This window comes from Psammomys obesus, unplaced genomic scaffold (assembly GCF_907164565.1).
Source record: "Psammomys obesus unplaced genomic scaffold, mPsaObe1.curated_primary_1811, whole genome shotgun sequence".
In the NCBI taxonomy this organism is placed as follows: Eukaryota; Metazoa; Chordata; class Mammalia; order Rodentia; family Muridae; genus Psammomys; species Psammomys obesus.
Window position 1 is genome coordinate 13,371,199 of NW_026591598.1, and position 19,554 is coordinate 13,390,752.

Genomic DNA, 19,554 nt, shown 5'->3' on the forward strand with positions numbered 1-19,554 from the left:
CTAACACATGTCACACCAGACCTTCTGTTTCCAGAATCAACGTGTACAGGAAATTTTATGCTGTGACTAGGTGGGATGACGACCATGAAACAAGGTCTTCCCCTGCGCCTAGGTTGGCCTCAGCTGAGGTAGTCCGCCCTTTGACTCCTGACCACTGGGATGACGGGTGTTTCCCAGCATGCCCAGCGGTGTGTAATTTATCCAGCAAGGTTGGCTTAGGGTATGAACATCAGTCTCCACCAAGAGGCCCAGCAGGCTTTCCTCTGCCTCTACGCTTGTCCTCAGCCCTCCACGGGCCACAGAGACCACAAAGTCTTCCACGTCAACTTGATTGTGTTTAGAGTCTCTACCCTTGATTTTCTTTTTCTTTCCTTTGGACTTATGAGACAGGGTTTCTCTGTGTAGCCTTGGCTATCCTTTGTAGACCAGGTTAGCTTTGAACCCACAGAGATCCACCTGCTTCTGCCTCCCCGAGTGTTGGGATCAAAGGCGTGCGCCACCTCATCCAGCCTCTATCCTTGTTTTTAAAGGCAAGACACAGGATGGCAAATGACATGTTTTTGTCTGTAAAACTCTTTGAAATCAATGTTGAAAGAAGAAGAACTAAATAAGAGTTCTGAAAAGTTCTTTCAGACTGAAAGGTGCTGGGTTTGGTGTTGCACTCCTGTAATCCCGGCACTCTGGGAGGCGGAGGCAGGTGGATCTCTGTGAGTTCAAGGCCAGCCTGTCTACAAAGCAAGAAACCCTGTCTTGAAAACAACAACAACAAAGAAAGACTGAAAGGTAAATTCTACGAAGGATATTCATGTGGCCACCAAACAGGTGGGGAACGCCCCATCGGTTATCCGGGACTACAAATCAAAGCCTCAATGAAGGTGCGTCGCACACACATCCAGTGACTAGATGTTCGAGATTCTCAAAACAGCCTGTGCTATGAAAAGTACAGAGAAATGAAAATTATGTAATTTAACTTTGTTATTATTTGTTGTCATTGACACAGTCTTGTATATATTTTTTTAAAGTTTATTTATTTATTTTTATTTTATGTTCACTGCTGTTTTGCCAGTGTTCGAGTGTTGGATCCCAGGAACAGGAATTACAGGCAGTTCTGAGCTGCCATGTGGGTGCTGGGAATTGAACCTGGGTCCTCTGGAAGAGCAGCCAGTGCTCTTAACTGCTGAACCATCTCTCCAGCCCCACAAACGTTCAGCTCATAGAAAGGTCTAGAGGTAGATCACTCTGTAGCCCAGGCTGGCCTCGAACTTGTGGTAATCTTCTTGTGTCAGACTCTTAATTCTGGGACCATAAGCACGAGACGCCACCCCCAGCTTGAAAGGGAGAGTTTTGAGAAGGCATTTGGTTTTGGTTTTTGAGACAGGGTTTCTCTCCACCCATAGTTCTCGAACCCACGGGAATCTGCCCGCCTCTGCTGAGATTAAAGTCATATGCCCCCAGCACCTAGCAGAAAAGGCATTTTCTAACAGTACATGTCACCGAAATGAACGACACACACTCTATTTAAACCTTTTTATTTTAAAACATATGCATTTAATATCTTCCCTTGATTCCGTGGCCGCTGGAAAGAGAGCCTGCCCGGGTGAGAGAGGGACCTGTGGGAATGGGGAGCAGAAGGGGCTGCACAACCCCCTGCTGAAACTGGGGGCCCTGTCTCCCTGTACCAAGGAGCCCGCTCAACGTGCACAGAGCCACCAAGGGAGCCTAACTGGGTTATCTTCGTTATTGAAAAGCAGAACAATGAAGACAAGGCACTGGATCCCACCCTCACTCTTCGGTCCCCCTCTTCCCTCCTTCGTTCCCAAGCACTAATTAGCAGTAGAAGACCTTCCTGTGGGCAAAGGGGGTAGTTTTAAGGCTGCAACGTTCCGGCTGATTTTTCCCCCAGTGCTGGGGATGGAGGGAAGGGCCTTGAGGAGCCATGTCTCCAGCAGCACAAGGGATTGTTTGCTTGTTTTTGTTTTGTTTTTAAAGCAGAAAATGTTCAGGAAAACATTATCTACTGGGGCTTGCCTAGGGCCTTACAGGAAGCAGGTGAAGCAGGGCACTGGGAGCCAAGGCAGGGAGGGGGCTAGAGAGTGCTCTCTTGGCAATGTTCATTAGCGCCAACAGGAACCCACCAAAGTGCTCCGACCCTTCAGCTGGGAAGTGAGATCCCAGTCCCTCACACAGGACAGGCTGCTCTCTCTGCATCTACTCCCAAGAAGCTGTTATCTTTGGGGGAGGGAGAGAATGGGAGGAAGGGTCATGCCAAAGCTGACCTACTCAGAGCCCTGTCTCTACCACACCAGTCCTGGGATTCCCAGTAGGTTCTTACCCTTTGTGAGTTGGAAATTCTCATCTGAGAGTGGAGAGAAAGATGAGCTTGCAGACCCACAAAGAGAGTGAAATCCTATGAGATAACTTAGGACATAACTTAGGATAAGTAAAGACTGTGGCTGGAGCATAGCATGATGGGTATTTAGATACACAGGGGTAGATGGCTGAGGATGAGAACTTCCTAGTACTTTTCCACAGCTGCTCAAAGAAAGTTTCATGTTTGTTTGAGAGAGGGTTTAGAGTAGCCCAGAGTGAGCCTGAGTTTTCTCTGTAACCAAGGATGACCATAAACTCTTGATCCTCCTATATATAAATCTAACTATCTCCAAGTGCTGGGATTATAAGTGGGATTCGAGGCCAGCCTGATTACATACAGAGCTCTAGGCCAGTCAGGGCTACATAGTAAGAACCTGTCTTAACAACAAAAGTGTGCGTGCGTGCGTGCGTGTATTGTGGCATATCTCCTGCGTGAGCACACCGGAGGCCAGATGAGGACCTCAGACTTTCTCACCGACGCTGAAGCTGCAGGGTCAGTCAGCAAGCCACAGCGCCCTGCGTCTGCCTCCTCGGAGTGCTGGGCTGCAGGAGAACCTCACCACGCACAGCTCTTCAGGTGGGGCTTGGGGCTTTGAACTTAGGTCCTTAAGCTTCTGCAGCACGCACTCTTTGCCACTGAGTCAGTTCCCTAGGCCCCCAGGCAGCTTTTTTTTTTTTTTTAACTTTTAATTATGTTTAATTTGTTTGTACATAGAGATGAGAGTTGTTCTCTCCTTCCACCATGTGGGACCTAATGATTGAACTTCGGTTGTCATGCTTGGCCACATTACTTCCTGAGCCGTCTCACAAGCCCCCGAACCACATTTTCAGGGTCAGGAAACAGAACTTGGACGTAACTTTTAGTTCTGACACGTTTGTCCCTATTAGTAGATTGTCTTCTGGCCCAGGTCATAGAGAGTCGTGTGTTTTGACTTTGTCTCTGCAAGGTGACTAGGAAGGATACAGGAAATACGGGATCTAATGAGTCTCAAAGTACTTGTCCCCAGAGGTGAGTCAGGGAAGCTTAGCGTCCAAATAAAAGGGAGCCAGAAAATGAGGAGCCAGAGTAGTCCACCTGGGCCAGCAGGAAGGGTCCTGAGCAGCCCACACAGCCCAGGTTCATGGGCAAGTAACATCCTAGCCTCTGCTCCTCATCCTAGAGCTAGCCCCTGCTCTTCATCCTAGAGCTAGCCTCTGCTCCTCATCTGAGAGCTAGCCTCTGATCTTCGGGGCACCTCTTTATTCTAACTGCTAACAAAATAGATTTTTTTTTTTTTTTTGAGAATACTGTTTATTCTATTTTGTCTTGATTTTTAAAAGAAACAACTTCGTATGCTGCCAAAGCTGGCCTTGCAATCACAACGTTCCTGCCTCTACTGGGTGCTGGAATGACAGGCATGTGCCACCAAGTTCAGTCTCTTGTACTCTTTGTTGGGGGGAGGCGGCTTGTGGACTGGCCATCATGAGCTGGCTGGAGGCCATCTAGTACTGGAGCAGGTTAGACCTTACGGAGTTAGTTTCGTGGTTAGTTAGTCCAAGTTAGTTCCTCTGCACCTGACTACGGGGGTGAGAAAGCTGCGGACGTGCCCCCAGTGGCTCCCTGGGTGGCACTGTCATTAGCACTCCCTGACCCCTGACCAGAAGACTCAGGCGTCTGTCTGTCCAGCTTCAGCATTTGTAAGTCGAGGACCGGGCTTGCACCATATCCTCAGCATAGTGCTTCCCATCGGGTGACAAAAGGACATCCACAGCTCCTCGGCAGAGTGACAGCAGGGGCATGGACACAGCTGGGGTGGCCAGCGAAGGGCATAGTTAAGGATGGCTTCAAGCTGCAGGGGCTGTGGGAACGGTGTGCCTCAGTTTACCCAACCAGAAAGAACTCAGTGAAGCTGCCAAAAGAGTGTGCTTTCAGGTCACAAAAGCTCTTTGCAGAGGCAGAGTTGGCACCAGGGCACAGTCACCGAGTCTCCACTTGGACGTCAGCAGGATTGAAGGTCACAGCGGCAGGCTGCTGGCTGCCATTGCTGTTTGGGTCCAGGGCAGGAGGGGCAGGTGGCTTTGGGCTCTTGGGCTCCAGCTCCCGCCTAGACCTCATTCTCCTGTAACGAGACGGCGAGGAGTGGGGCCTGTGAGGATGGCTCGTTATGAAGTCACATTGCTCAGCTGCTGCTGTCGTGACTGGGAGGGACCTTCCACATCAGCCTGGCTCAATTCAGAATGTTCTGTTTAAATGAAACTGCTGAACGTCAGTCTGTCCCTGACGAGGAACAGAGTGGGAGCGGTGGCTGCGTTGAAGACTAGTGAAGCTGGCCGAGGTCTGCAGCGTGATTGCGCACGCTAAGTAGTTTGCTAGGGATACTTAAGAACGTCTTATGTCACTGGGAAGAGAATTGACTTAAGGTATCTACAATCCCAGGACTTTCAAGGCAGGATTTCGAGGCCAGTCTGGGCTACATAAAGAGATCCCGTCTCAAACTAGCAAAACGCATTTTTTAGATTTTATAGACCATCACATTCAATAGCTAACAATAATGAGTTCACCCTGGGCAGGTGAGCTAGCCCTCTACACCGGAACACGGAAGATGGGGGGGGCAGTTCTGAGCCTCCTGTACCTGTTGTACATCTTCAGCAGGATCAGGACCAAGGTGACGATGACGATGACAACCACCACGATGGCAGCCACGATGGCTCCAGAACCTGCAGAGAAGAGGGAACTGAAAGTGGGTAGAAGTCCCCAGGAACCACAGGAGTCGGCAGCATCGTGGCCCCAGGGCTCCTCCGGGTGAGGGGGAGGGCAGAGACAGGAGGGTCCCCGGCAGCCTGCAGCCCCCCCAACCTGGTGTACGCCGGTGTGTGTGGGGGGAAAACAACAAAGAGAGTCTGTCGAGAGTAAGCTAGGAGGGCAGGACTCAGGGTGTCCTCTGACCTCCGTGTACCTGTCATGGCACACTCATGCCAGCATGGACACACACGAGCAAAGCAAAATGCACACACACACACATCATATACACATGACAAAAAAGTAAATGAATTAAAATACAGAATAAGAGAGCAGAGATGGGTGAAGACGCGAGCTGACATGAAGAGTGGGAGGGCCCCCGGCGAGTACTTGTCACGCATGGTTTGGATATAAAAATGTTCCCCCCTAAATCTCACATATCAATGATTTGGTCTCCAGCTGGTGGACTGAATTACTGACCACCGGGACCCCAATCTAATCAGTAGATTTAGCCATTGGATTTACAGTTTGAAAGGTGACAGAAAGTGTATGGGGGAGGGGCCTGACGGGAGAAGGTGGGCACTGGGGGCCCCTGAAGGTCATTGTGTCGCGTTTCCCTCTACCTTCCTTGCTTCCTGGCAATCATGAGTGGGTAGCTCACCATGCCCTCTCTGAGCTCAGGCCCGCAGTAGCGGAGGCACGCCACCAGGGTAGAGACTGAGCCCACACACCTTTTCTTCTTTAAGTTGATTTTTTTTCAGGCATTCGGTCACAGCACTAAGAAACTTGAGTCTCATGTAGCCCAGGGCGGCCTTGAACTTGTTAGGTAGCCAGTGATGGCCAGATCTCTCCTTTTCTCTAAAGACCTAGGATGTGGCATGCTGCCTGCCCGAGCTCTCTTCTCAGACCCAGCATGGCTCTGTACTTCTGCAGAAAAGAACAACACGACTCCCTCCCCTCTTCTTGATAAGATGCAACTGATGTGATTTTCCAGATGACTTTGAAAATACAAAAATAAGCAAAGCAGGGGAGAGGATGAGTCACTGGCCATCTACACCTGTTTATTCATCGTGCAGCCTGTCTGTGCACCTTAGAGTCTGTTCAGATTTTAGTGGTACACGCCTGTAATCCCAGCACTGGGGAGGCAGAGGCAGGCGGATCTCTGTGAGTACGAGGCCAGCCAGGTCTGCAAAGTGGGCTGGAGAAAGAGAGAGAGAGATGGCTCAGCAGTTGAGAGCACTGGCTGCTCTTACACAGGACCCAAGTTCGGTTCCCAGAACCAACACAGTGGTTTACAACCTTGGGTAACTCTGGTACCTGTAGGGCCTGATGCCCTCTTCTGGCACTCTTGGGCACTGCACGCTCACGGTGCAGGCAAAACACCCCCACACAGACAATAAGAACAAGGAAATCCTTTAAAACATCAGCTCTCTGTCTGAAAGAGCTATCCTAAGGAAATAATCCTACATATGGAAAAATAGGCAATTGTTAAAATGACACCCAAATATCCAGAGTGGTAGTGCACACCTGTAATTCCAGCGCTCGAGGTGGAGGCAGGAGGATCAGGTGTTCAAGGTCACCTTCAACTACACAGGAAGTTCAAGGCCAGTCTAAGCTACACACGCCTGTCTCAAAACAGAGCAAAACAAAGGAAGCTGGCTGGAGAGATGGCTCAGCAGCTAAGAGCGCACACTCCTCTTGCAAAGGACCCAGTTTTGGTTTGAGGTACAACCACCTGTAACTCCAGTTCCGAGGATCTAGCGTACTTCACTAACACAGGAGAGCGAGCACACACACACACCAATGTTTTTTTAAAACCAGCCGTGACAATTCCATGCTATCTTACGGTGTTACCACAGTCATCTTCTCTCCATGCTTTTACATGCTCTCCTTATGGTTTCCATGGCTGCACATTATCCTGTGCTGGGCTACATCATGATTTGTCCCCCAAGTCCCTGTTGAGATTGTTTATGTTTTCAATCTTTCGCTCTTACAAACAAGGCTAGTAGTACGCAAGTCTTGTAGCTCCCCGGACTTAATTTCGGTACACTCTCAACGGCAGACTCCTATTTTCAGGCTGAGAACACCATTCTTGTCTGAGTTTTGAAAACGCCGGGAACTACAAATACATCTGTGCTTTAAGCCCGTCTGTCACATCAGAGGGACTGTCATATTTAGGGAATAACCGATCCTCAGTGCTGAAAGGCTGTCTGAAGGAAAACGTCTGCTTACAAAATTACTGGTGCGCTGAGTGGTTTAATAAGGCGTGGCAGGCGAGTCCATATAGTCCTTTGAAATGTTTTCCGTGATGATTTCTGAACACTATGAATGACACGGGAACACTTAAGGCCACCTAAATATGGAGAGTGGAAAAACACGCCACGAAACACTAGCTAGCACACGTGCCTGCAAACACAAGGTTCAGCCAAAGGAGCCTGACACGGGCCCCCTGAGAGACGGCTCAGTGGTTAAGAGCCCTGGCTGCTCTTGCTGAGCACCCGGGTTCCATTCCCGGTACCCCATACTGTCTGTAACCCTACCCCTGAGTTTCTGATGCCCTCTTCCGGCTTCCACAGGCACCTCCCACACAGTGCACTTATGTGTAGCCAAACGCTCACACATATAAAAAGAAGCCAGATACTGAAGAATACATCTGGCTGTCTTTCCACTCACACAGAATCCAAAGCCGGGCATGACTAATCAGGGTATCGTGTGATCTCTTATTTCCCGAGACGGGTGCTGGAGACACAGTGTGTGCGCTTTGTGAAAAGGTATCCAGTGGTAACTCAGTTGAGGAGTTACCGCCATCAGATGGGCCTGTGGGCCCGTGTCTGCAGGCCATTCTCATGATTAATGATTGATATGGGAGGTCCTGGCCTGTGTCAGAAACCCGGCCGAGCACGCCATGGGAGCAAGCCAGTAAGCAGCATTCCTCCACGGCCTCTGCTTCAGTGTCCGCCTCCATCTTCCTGCCTTGGATCCCCCTGATGACAGACTGTAAGCCGTAAGCTGTTTTTAGGCATGGTGTTCATTACAGCAAAGGAGAAGCAAACTAACACACAGGGTCTTGGGTCTTGTGTCACTCAGGTTGGCCTCGAACTTAAGCTGAGAATAGCTCTGAGCTCCCGATCTTCCTGTTTCCACATCCCCAGTGCTGGGTTCATGTGTGTATACCAACACACCTGTTTTATCCAGTGCTGGGAATCAAGCCCAGGCCTTCATGCCTGCTAGGCAGGCCCTCTACCAACTAAGCTACATACTCGGCCCAGTGGACTGATTTTCTGAAGAGCTGTGCTCAGCTTTTCTTCTCCCAGGTCCTTGGTAAACATTTCCCAGGACTAACCCAGTCCCACCATCACTCATTTACCCGTTAAGAGGTGGGCAGGAGCCAGGTGCGATGGCACACACCTGTAACCCCAGCACTCTGGGAGGCAGAAACAGATCTCCGTGAGTTCAAGGCCAGCCTGGTCTACAAAGTGAGTCCAGGACAGCCAGGGCTACCCAGGGAAACCCTGTCTCAAAAAAAAAAAAAAAAAAAAAAAAAAAGTATGTGAGCAGCTGTTGTTGTTTTAAGGCAGGGTCTCTCTCTGTAGCCCTGGCTGGCCTTTGAACTCACAGAGATCCTCCTGCCTCTGCCTCAGTATTGGAATTAAAGGTGTGCACCACCACACTTAGCAAGTAGTTTTCAAGGAGACGACCCCATTTCATTATCTCAAAAGAGATTCAAACTTCCATCACTCCCTGGACGCCGGGATTTGCTGGAGACGGGAGGCGGGGGCAGCAGTCCGTCGTCACAGCGCTTGCGGCAGCACTGGCGTGCTCACTGCTCGCTTGTCGGGAACGTGGCCCTTGCCGTGGCTCATTCAGCCCTCACCACAACCTCCCGTGGGATCTTCACTGCCATTCCCCATCTTTCAGGTGAGGAAACGGAGGCCCAGGGCAAGACATCGCGCATGAGTTTGGCAAGTGATGGGACCAGGAAGATGGCCCCAAACCGGCCCTGGCGACCTTCCCCCAAGTCCACCTTACTCTTATACAGGAAGTCTTCTCCTCTGGTCATGTTGAGTGAGAAAACTGCATCCCCCAAGGTGGTGGCCGTGGTCATCTCGATCCTGCTGAGAGCAAAGGAGACAGCTCGCTTAAAACCAGGGCTAGTCTCAGCATGTCTGTACGATGCCTCGTTTACCCTTTGTGAATTCTCAATCACACAGTTCCTTTCGGCAGCAAGTGAAGATGCGGCCCATTCCTAAAAACCACGTGTGTGAAAATAGTATCCCAGAGTTGTAAAGAGCTTCCCTCCTTCCTTTCCTCCTGCTTTCTCCGTCCTTCCCTCCATCTCTTCTCTCCCTTCCGAGGACGGGGTCCCCTATAGCTCAGATAGGCCCCTAACTCCAAGAATAGCTGAGGATGACCTTGAACTCCACACTCAGGAAGGAACTTGGAACTTGGTTTTTCTTTTAAAAAAAATATTTTTTATTTATTTAGATTTGTTTTTATTTATTTACTTATTTTGATAAGAGTACATTTGCCTGCGTGTATATATGGGCACCATTTGTGTGCCTGGTTCAGGTGGAGGGCAGATGAAGGCATCAGACCTGGAACTAGAGTTACAGAGGGCTGTGAGCCGCCATGTGGATTCTGGGAATAGAACCCAGGTCCTCTGGAAGAGCAGCCAGCACTCTTAGCCATCCCCACAGCTTGATTTTTCAAAGCAGGTTGAATTCACTTCACTCCTCCAAGGTCAACAGTAAGGTCAGGGTGGGTCGGGAGGGGTGCCATCAGTGTGCCTCGCCACCAGGAGGAAACGCCTGTGTCCTTAGACACAGCAGGCTGGTATTATAAATGAGTGCTTTGAACTACAGGGGTCAGGAAAAGAAGGGAAATAAACAAGATTTCACATCACTATGTCAGAGCTCAGAGATCTAGCTCAGTAGTAGAGCGGGTTTTGAGTATGCATGAAGCCCTAGGCTCTCATACATATATGTGTACATTTACAGTTACCTTTGCATGTACATATACATCTTGTGGAGACAAGGAACCTGCCATTTTCTCACGTCTCTGTGCTGGATGCCTCAGGCTTCAGCCCCCTACTCTTTAGAGCAGTGAGCTCAACCTTCCCAACGCTGTGAGTGAGCCCTTAGTTCAGTTCCTTGTGTTGTGGTGACCCCGAACCGTAAAATTATTCTTGTTGCTCCATACTGTAATTTCGCTACTGCTATGATTCTTAATGTAAACATCCACTATGCAGGGTGCCTGATACTCGACACCCACGGCTTGAGGACCACCGCTCTACTGTAAGCCTCTCCAAGAGCTCCTCCCTCCAGTCTCCCAGCTCCAACGGAAACGGGCAAGCATCTCCCTGAGACCTGAGGGAGGCCATCTTATGGCCTGTCAGCTACGGCCATAAGAAGGTTCTTGGTGGCCTGGCTGTGTTTATGTGTAGAACAGGCTTTGCCTCCACTGCAAGTCCAGGGTCCTGCCTGCCACTCTGGTTCTTGCTATCTGCAGGACCTCCCAGGGCTCAGGTTCCCCTCCAGGAAACCTGCAGGGCTCAGCTGACCTCCCTTGCATAGCAGTCTTCTGTCCTCGGCTTCTGGTCACCTGTTGCCTTAGACGGGCTGCTGTGGGCCACATTCTCCCAAGCAGGAAGGACACAGCCTCACGGCAGCCACCCTTCCCCTCACGGGTCAGAGAGCACGGCCAGTGTCTGTGCTTGGCTTTGCACGCTCCCCGTCAGCTGTGTCTGGTTTCTCAACTCTGTCCACCTCCCCCAGATAGAGCACTGTCTCCCCTTTGTCAGTGGGAAGACCGTGGTAAGGGACAGAGCTCCTCCCAGTTTGTCTACAGAACTAAGGGCCCTGCCTTAAGGGAGCTGAGGGTAGGGGCAAAGTGTAAACGGTATTTTCTGTTTTTTGAGACAGTGTCGTTTGTACTCCAGGTTGGCCTCGAACTCACTATGTAGCTAAAGATGAGTATGAACTGACCCTCCTGCCTCCATGTCTCCAGCACAGGGACCGTAGGTGTGTGCCCCCACACCCGGTACCGAGGACTGAACAGAGGGCTTCACGCTGGCTAGGCAAGCACTCTGCCAACTGAGTGATATCTCAAGTCTAGAAAGTGCTACTGAGAGTTCAGTGACCACTGGGCAGTGGTGACCCACGCCTTTAATCCCAGCACTAGGAAAGCAGAGGCAGGAAGATCTCTGGGAGTTCAAGGCCAGCCTGGTCTGCAGAGGGAGTTTCAGGACAGCCAGGGCTCTGTTACACAGAGAAATCCTGTCTCGAAAAGCAAAAACAAAAGTTCAATGACCTGGCTGTAGTGGTAATGCTCATAATCCCAGCACCAGAGAGATGCACACAGGAGGCTCAGGATTTCAAGGTTAACCTCAGCTACAAATGGAGTTGAAGCTAGCCCAGGATAAGGGTGAGACTTCAGAATGAAGTCTCCCCGCTCTATCCTTGAGGAGGGGCCCTGCCTTTTCCGTCATAGCCAGGCAGAGGCACTCCGCTGCATTTGCCTAAACCTTCTGCCTGGTCCCAACGCAAGGCGCCACAGAAAACAGGCTCTCCCTTTCCATGGGCTTCCCGTCAGGACCTGAGGTTCCACACTCCGGAGTTCACTCTTGGGCTCAGTTACCCTGAAAGCTGTGGGTCAGCAGTGTGAACTCACCAACTGCACAGCCTGCATCCTCCTCACCTCCCTGAGATACGCCTGTCAGGGGCCTGAGCCGTCACTGCGACAACACAGGGACACTCGCACACACACATACATGCATATACCCACTCCCACCCTCACACCCACGTGTTTGCACACACACAAAGGTACACACACACACATATACACATACATACACCCTCGTCCATACCCACTCACATCCAGTCACAAAATTCCCAACATACACACACATAGATAGGCACACATATAAACACACACACACACACACACACAAGCACACACACACTGACCGGTAAGCAGCTCCCAAGGACACAGGACACAGGCTCCTCCTAGGCTGGTCTGGGTTCCCCTCTGGGGTGCTGGGCTCCAGGTGCCCTCGGGCCAGTCACTCCTCTTTCAGGAGAACAGTGAGCAATCCCAGAGCCGATCTCGCCTCATCCCGGCAGCGAGGGCTCTCAATGGCATCTCTGTTCCTGCCACATCAGAGAAGGTGGGAGGAGGGCGGTGAACACTGATGGCCAAGGATGTGGATGTTTTCATGTGTGGGGGCCCCAGCAACTGCAGTTAACCGAGTCAGACCCGAGACGGGGGCCTGAGCGCTGTGTGTGGCCGAGCCAGGGATACTCTAGCAAGGACAATGCTGGTTTTCACAGACTGCGGCTAATTTCACAACCACAGTAACGAGCATGGATGGCTCTAGTGCTTTGCAGCCAGGATCCTGTTCCGTCCCATCCCATCCCATCCCATCTCCATTCCCATCTCCATTCTGGAAAGGAGTGTACACCCAACGGAACTATTAGCAAAAGCCACGCTAGGCTGACGGCTGGGGACTGGGACGGAACAGCCTGTCTTCATAACCCCTATCCCAACTCCTTAGATTGCTTCAAAGAAAAGAGAAGAGATGGCCTGCATCAGTGCTGAGACTGACTGAAACCAGAGAGGGCTAAGGAGCCCACGGAGCCAGAGCCTGTCGTGGCCTTTGACCCCAGCTCCTGCTGTACGCCGCCCTTTGCCACACTCTGAATTTACCTTCAGCCTAGCTTTACTCACTTTTGCAGACTCCATGAGGGACTGTCGCCCCGGGTGGGTTGGTGAACAGTCCCCTGTGAGAGCCTGGGAAGTGGTGGAGGGGAGGGTCATGACCCTTTCCCCACTGACTCATTCCTCTCTGACTTCTGGGGTTGAGTGTAAGAGCAGTTACCAGGAGGATAAACGCTCCCCTCAGCACCTCAATATGACACCCACCCCACCTCTTTCCTCAATTCCTCCCTGGATAAGACAAGAAAAGCAAATCCCCAGCAGACAAACTCGCAGTTAATCGACTGCAGCCCAGGCTTACAGTAAGCCATGAAGGCCAGTCATCTTCCACGGTGAGACAGAGCCCCTGTCTGACGCGTGTGAACCTGCCTTAGGCTCAGCCCTCAGCGCTGCGTAAACTGTGTGCACACCTGGAAGACGGAAGGTCACCACCGGCTGAGCGCAGCCTGGGCTACAACAGAAACAGGAGCTGGGGAATTGGTTCAGCAAAGGTGATTGCCGCCAAGCCTGGTGGCCGGAGTTCAATCCCACGGGATGCATGAGGAGAGGCGACTTCTACATGTTGTCCCCTAACCCCTACACCTTCATCACAGTGCCTACACACAAAATAAGTAACAAAAAACTTACATGAAATTAAAGAAAGTCCCGACCCTTCAAAGTCCTGGGACTGATTCAGTCTACAGACACCTGGCCCTCATGAGGGCACCTTGTCGCTTCCACACACCGGCACTATTCCCTCCTGCCACCTTTCCCACACAACATCCTTGTCAGGTTCAAGAGCTCTGCTCCGTGTGAAAGCTTAAGCTCAAACCACGAGGATTCCCCACCAGGCCAGTGGATATCCGAGTGGATATTCTACCTATGTCCAGTAGGGGGCGATAGCAGTTAGCTGTGGGTTGGTAACTGGACTGCAGACTCTTACAGGTTTTTTTTTTTCCTTGGAAAATAGCAATTCAATAGTCTCTGAAAGTTTTCTTCTCTGGGTTAAATAGCCTCCGTTTCAGTAATCCTTAAGGTGGGCTAGAGGGAGCCTGAAATGTTTATAACGGCTTTTTCTTTTTCGAAACACAGACTGTGAATCCGTGGCTGTCCTCCAACTTTTTATGTAGCCCAGGCTGGCCTCAAATTCACAGAGATCTGCCTGCCTCTTCCTCCCGAGTGCTGGGATTAAAGGCATGTACCTTCATGCTACTTTCACCACTTGCTAAGTCTCAGACACGAGCCTCAATTCTGTCATCACCACCTGGGCCTCCTCACCCAGCGTTTTACCCGGGTTGCTTTTTGGACCTGTTTCAACAGAGGTTTTCCCTGGTCTTGTGGTGCGGATTAGATAGACTGGACGGGAAATGCAGCTGGGTGTGGTAGCCCCGCCCCCATCCTCTGTGAGACCTCTAGGAGGCAGCTGCTAGTCGAGCGCTGTGGAGTCCACAGCCTTCTCCTTCGCACACAGGGAAACTGAGGACCAAGAGAGCCTCAGGGCACACACAGAGAGGAAGCAAGCGCAGAGCAGGATACGGCGACAGGGAGCAGAGAGGCAGCACAGTATGAAACAATTAGCTGGTGATCCGCAAGTGACATCCTGGCCTGTCCACCGCCCCCTTTTTCTTTGCACCCGGCTGCAGCGACAGTACTGTTCCCGCAGAGCCCAGAGGGCTCAGCGTCATTTCTAGTCACTCACTGAAAGCAAGGTGCAAGGGGGATGCCTCGGCAGGTGGAAGAGCTTGGAGTGCAAGCCTGAGGACCATCCCTGGGACCCAGGTGGAATGAGAGAACTGACTCCAAAAGTTATTCTGTCTGTCTGTCTGCCTGCCTCTCACATGCACTCACATGCACTCGGGCACCCATATGTCATATTTGTACGTAATAATGTTTCCAGCCAGGGTGCAGTGGCGCACGCCTTTAATCCCAGCACTCAGGGAGGCAGAGGCAGGCAGATCTCTGTGAGTCCACCAGCCTGGTCTACAAAGCAAGTCCAGGACAACCAGGGCTACACAGAGAAACCCTATCTCAGAAAACAACAACAACAAAAGCCTCCTCCCCCACCCCCTGCAGTCACATATGTATTGGTGTGCATGTGGAGGCAGAGCCTCGGGTGTCATTCCTCAGGTGCCATCCACCTGTTTTACGGGGCAGGATCACTTGCTGGCCTGAAGTTCACTGAGTAGGCTAGACTGGCTGGCCAGCGGGCCCTGTCTGTGCCTCTCCAGCTCTGGGATTATAATCATGCCCGTCATGCCCCCGACGGCTTTTTTTGTGGGTGTTGAGGGTCACACTCAGGTCCCCATGCTGGTGTGGCAAGCACTTTGCTGACTGAGCCATCTCTCTGGCGCTCCCAGTCGTTTTTTAGATTTATTTATCTTACGTGCGTGAGAGTTTTGACTGTAAGTTTTTGCATCACATCCTACCTGGTGCCCACAGAGGGGAGAAGAGGGTGTCGGATCTCCTGGGATTGAAGTTACGGACGGTGGGAGCCACCATGAAGAGGCCGTTAGCAAACCTGGGTCCTCTGAGAAGAGCTACCAGTGGCCGGGGCGGTTTTAATCCCAACACCGACCTTAACCACTGAGCCATCTCTCCAGCCTGTTTTTGTTTAAGGAATAAGGCCTGATGGACGTGACAAAGCGCTATAATAATCCCAGTTATTCTAGAGGCTGGAGCAGAATTGCTACAAGTTTGAATCCAGCCTGGTCTTACTATGTTACCTAGGCTGGCTCTCAACTCGACCCCACCCTCCCCCAGCTTCCCCAGTGCTGGGGTTACAGATCTGTGCGTTGTGCATGACAAGATCTGGATTTGAGCTCCTGCCTCTCCTTCTGCCATTCTTGAAGGCGTGGCAGGCTCAAAGCGCCTGCTCTGAACGGCTTACCCCGAGAAAAGCTCTCTAGAGGGGTGGTTCTCAACCTATGGGTCCTGTATTTACATTACAATTCGTAACAGCAGCAAAATTTCAGTCATGAAGTAGAAGCAAAATAATTTTGTGGCTGGGGGTCACCACAACATGAGGAACTGAATTAAAGGGTCTCGGGATTAGGAAGGTTCAGAAGTGCTGCTGTAGTGGGTACCCAGAGCTCTTTTAGCTAGGCAGGCCACTCGTCCTCATCTGTGGTCTTGTGGCTGTGCCTGTTCAGGGGACCACGACGAAGATCGTGATAGTTGGAGTGTTGGCCCGAGAGGGAGGAGTCCTGGATTTAGATCTTACCTTCGCTGCTCACTTGCTGTGGGACTGTGCCAAAATCACTTGTTCTGTCTAGAGTGCAGACATTCTCCTGTGGAATGGCCAGCCGGGACTCCTTCTTCCTCTCAGGTGCCTGCTACCTTAAGACTCTGGGCTTCCTGAGAGTGGCTCAGGACGTGGCCCCTCGCCCTCCCGAAGCTGGCTTGCCTCCCACACCCTCCATTCCAGAAACAGCACACCCCCTGTTTCCTGCCCCAGGCAGGACCTGGCAGAGAGGACAGGCGGGAGACCAATCCCAGCCTCTGAAGCTGCCCGCGGTGAGCGCTGGATGGATGCCAGTCACAATAGGCTTCATGATACAGAGGGGCATTTGTCCGGGGACCCGAAGCCTCGTGTAAACCTACAAGCCACCTCCTTCTCTCCGCACCCTCTCGGGAACGGGAAGGCTGTGCAGATACCTCTGTGAGGCTTGGGTAAGGAAAGGGGAGGGAAGAAAGGCGGAGCATCATTCGTGTAGGGTCACAGTGAGGGTAGAAGGCTGAAAGGCAGCGGAAGGCAGGAAATGCTCAGGACACAGCCAGCCTTGGTCAAGGGGCCAGGGACTGCTTCTGTCCTCTCTCACTGGCGAGACCAGAGACTGTGAGCACAGAGCGCTTTTCTCTTCTGGCCCTGGTTTCCGCAGCTGTAAAAGGGGGTGATTGTCTTGACCTCAGGCTGAGAAGACTCCACCAAATAAAGCGGATTTGTGAATACCCAGTGGGGTAGAGTAAAGATGACAAAGTTTGGACTCAGGGAGACTCAGAGCTAAGTGCTGCCTGCAGGGGGATGCCACTCAGTTGACTTAGTGTTTGCTTAGCATATACAAGGCTGCAGATTTGATCCCCGCACAGCCTAAAATGGTCAGGATGGGGCACGGCTGGAATCCCAGACCCAGGAGGGGGAGAAGGGGCAGTTCAAGGTCACCCTGGGCTACCCAGCAGGTTTGGGGTCAGCCTGGGCTACAAGGAGATCACATCTCAACAAAGACAGTACTTTTTAGCTCCTTGTCCTGTTGCTGTGACAAAATTCTTGATAAAGTCAACTGAAGAAAGGGTTTGCCCGGCTCTCAGTTTGAGGGTTCAACAGTCATGGTGGGGATGGGACGGTGGCATGGCAGACAGCGTGGCTGGCCACGTTGTGTCTAGAGTGAGGAAGGAAACCCGAGCAGGAGTTGTTTGGATGGTGGTTGCTGCTGGCGGCACCCAGATGGCATTTTCCTGTTATCCCGGGCCCCCGGGAGTGCTGGTCGCATTTAGGAGGGGCCTTCTCACTCTAATTATCCTAATCTAGGGGTGTCTGTCCTCACAGACAGGCCAAGAGTGATTCTATGTCCCCAGGGTCGACCGTCACTGTTACTCACCACACCTCTAAGGACTTTTTATCTTCTAATATGGAGGACATATTTTCTTCCACATTAAAAAGTGTTCCCAATTATATTTTATTTTTTCCTTTTTGAGACAAAGTCTTACCTCATAGGCCAGGTGGGCCTGAAATTCACAATCCTCCCACCTCCTAAGGGCTGGGATTTGTAGGTAAGAGGCCCCTACCCTAACTGGCCATTCCCCACCCCTGATTGGATTTGATTTTACTTCACTGTTTCTCAAGATAGGGTTTCTCTGTGTAGCCTTGACTGTCCTGGATCTCACTCGGTAGACCAGGCTGGCCTCGAAGATCTGCCTGCCTCTGTCTCCTGTGTGCTGGGATCGGATCAAAGGTGTGTACCACCCCTGCCCGGCTTCCCACCTCTGATTTTAAAGTAGTTATAATCTTCCGGGAGGACCTTCAAAATATTGTGGGCCTCCCTGTAGTGCCTGATGGCCCTCACGTGGGTTCTAGATTCTCTAGGTCCCATCTGTCTGCAACCCCGCCACACACACACCCTTTTCCAGTTCACACCCAAGAAAACTTAGGTTCAGAGAGGCTGAGTAACTTATCCTGATTGAAGGCATCACAGCAGGACTGGACCCTTTCCAATTTGCCCACACTGTCTCCTTAGCATGCTGGGGGTGGTTTGTGTGTGTGTGTGCTTGAGCGCGCGCTCGCACGCATGACACTCTTGGGCAAGTGCACCGGGCACAGGAGAGGCTTGGTGGTGCCAAGGTGCTGAGCAGAGAGGGGTCCTGTCACTGCATGTTTCTGGGAACTGTGTGGCCCCAAGTGTCAGGGGACCTTGGCCAGGAGGGGCTTGTTGCTAAACAGGTTCACCGGACTTCATTTCCTTACCGAGAGGCCCAGAGCCACATTTGTTTGCCTTTAACCATAGAGCTGCAGAGCTGTGGAGTGAACTCTGACCATTCAGGGTAGCTATGAGGGAGAAGCTCAGAGAGCAGAGGCAGAGGCAGTTTACCTCAGGGCCTTAACTCCTCTTTCAGACCATACCCAGCTCTTCTGCTGACTCAGTAGGCTTCAATTTACCTCACGGGGATTTTTTTGGTGTTTTATTTTATTTTATTATTTATACAGCAGTCTGCCTGCAGGCCAGAAGAGGGCACCAGATCTCATTTTAGATGGCTGTGAGCCACCATGTGGTTGCTGGGCATTGAACTCAGGACCTTTGGAAGAGCAGCCAGTGCTCTTAACCTCTGAGCCATCTCTCCAGCCCTCTATGGGTATTTGGTAAGGCGGAGGGAGGAAGAGCAACCTGGCTGTGGGAATGGAGACTGGGGCTGGGGAGGGTTGGACCTTCAGGAGGGGGAAGGGATCGCCTGGACTGGGAGAGGGGAGCCGAGCACCAGCATTTGTCACTTTCTGCTTCCTGACTGTGGATGCAACGTGACCAGCCTCCTTAGCACCCTGCCACTCTCCCACACAGTGATGAACTGTGTGCCCTTGGACCGTGAGCCAAGAGAAGCCCTTTCTCCCTAAAGTCGCTTCTTATTGGCATGTTTTATCAAGGCAGCAGGACAGCAGCTGAGACAGCATGGGCTTGTTGTTTGAGTAAAATGAAATAAGAACAAAAAGCTCCCGGCTGGCAGAAAGCCACAGTGGACAGACTCACGGACCCCAACCTGTTGGAAGGTCTCTGCATACTTCCCTGCTTGCATTCCAATCAAGACAGTATCAGACCTTGAGGGGAGGAGGGGAGGCGGGGAGGGGGAGGGGAGGGGGAGGGGGCACTTAGTCAAGCACTTGCCTCAAAAGCACGAGGACCCAGGAAAAAGGTGTGGCGGGGCATGTATGTACATAATTTCAGGGGTGGGGGACTGGGGGCAGGTAGATCCCTGGAAGCACCTAGGCCAGCTGGAATTGAGTGTTTGCCGATGTAGTGAGGTTTCAGGGCCATTAGAGACACAAATGGTGGACGGCGCCTGAGGTCCAACACCCGCAGCTGTCCTCTGACCTCCATATGTGCACGCTGTGTCCACCCCACCCTCAACGCACACACGCACACACAGCTGAAAGAGAAAAGCCAGCTTGGGCGCTGAGGTAAGGGGAGAAAAAGAAGGGGGAGGGATGCCAAGCTATTCAGTTTCAAAATATGTACAAGACTAAGAAAGAAAGAAAGAAAGAAAGAAAGAAAGAAAGAAAGAAAGAAAGA

General features: G+C 51.6%; 1 protein-coding gene across 1 annotated transcript in view; it reads right to left on the bottom strand.

The window, feature by feature from the left end:
* Positions 1 to 1,519: 1,519 nt before the first annotated feature.
* The window catches only part of Ncmap (non-compact myelin associated protein), a 26,847-nt gene continuing 8,812 nt past the window's right edge, over positions 1,520 to 19,554 (bottom strand). Inside the window, exons 2-5 of the mRNA XM_055611144.1 lie at positions 12,055 to 12,237; positions 9,119 to 9,201; positions 4,983 to 5,067; positions 1,520 to 4,469 (exon numbers count right to left, since the gene is read on the bottom strand). Coding sequence (XP_055467119.1) covers positions 4,328 to 4,469; positions 4,983 to 5,067; positions 9,119 to 9,194 — 303 coding nt within the window. The 5' untranslated portion in view covers positions 9,195 to 9,201; positions 12,055 to 12,237 and the 3' untranslated portion in view covers positions 1,520 to 4,327. The remainder of the gene's footprint in view (positions 4,470 to 4,982; positions 5,068 to 9,118; positions 9,202 to 12,054; positions 12,238 to 19,554) is intronic.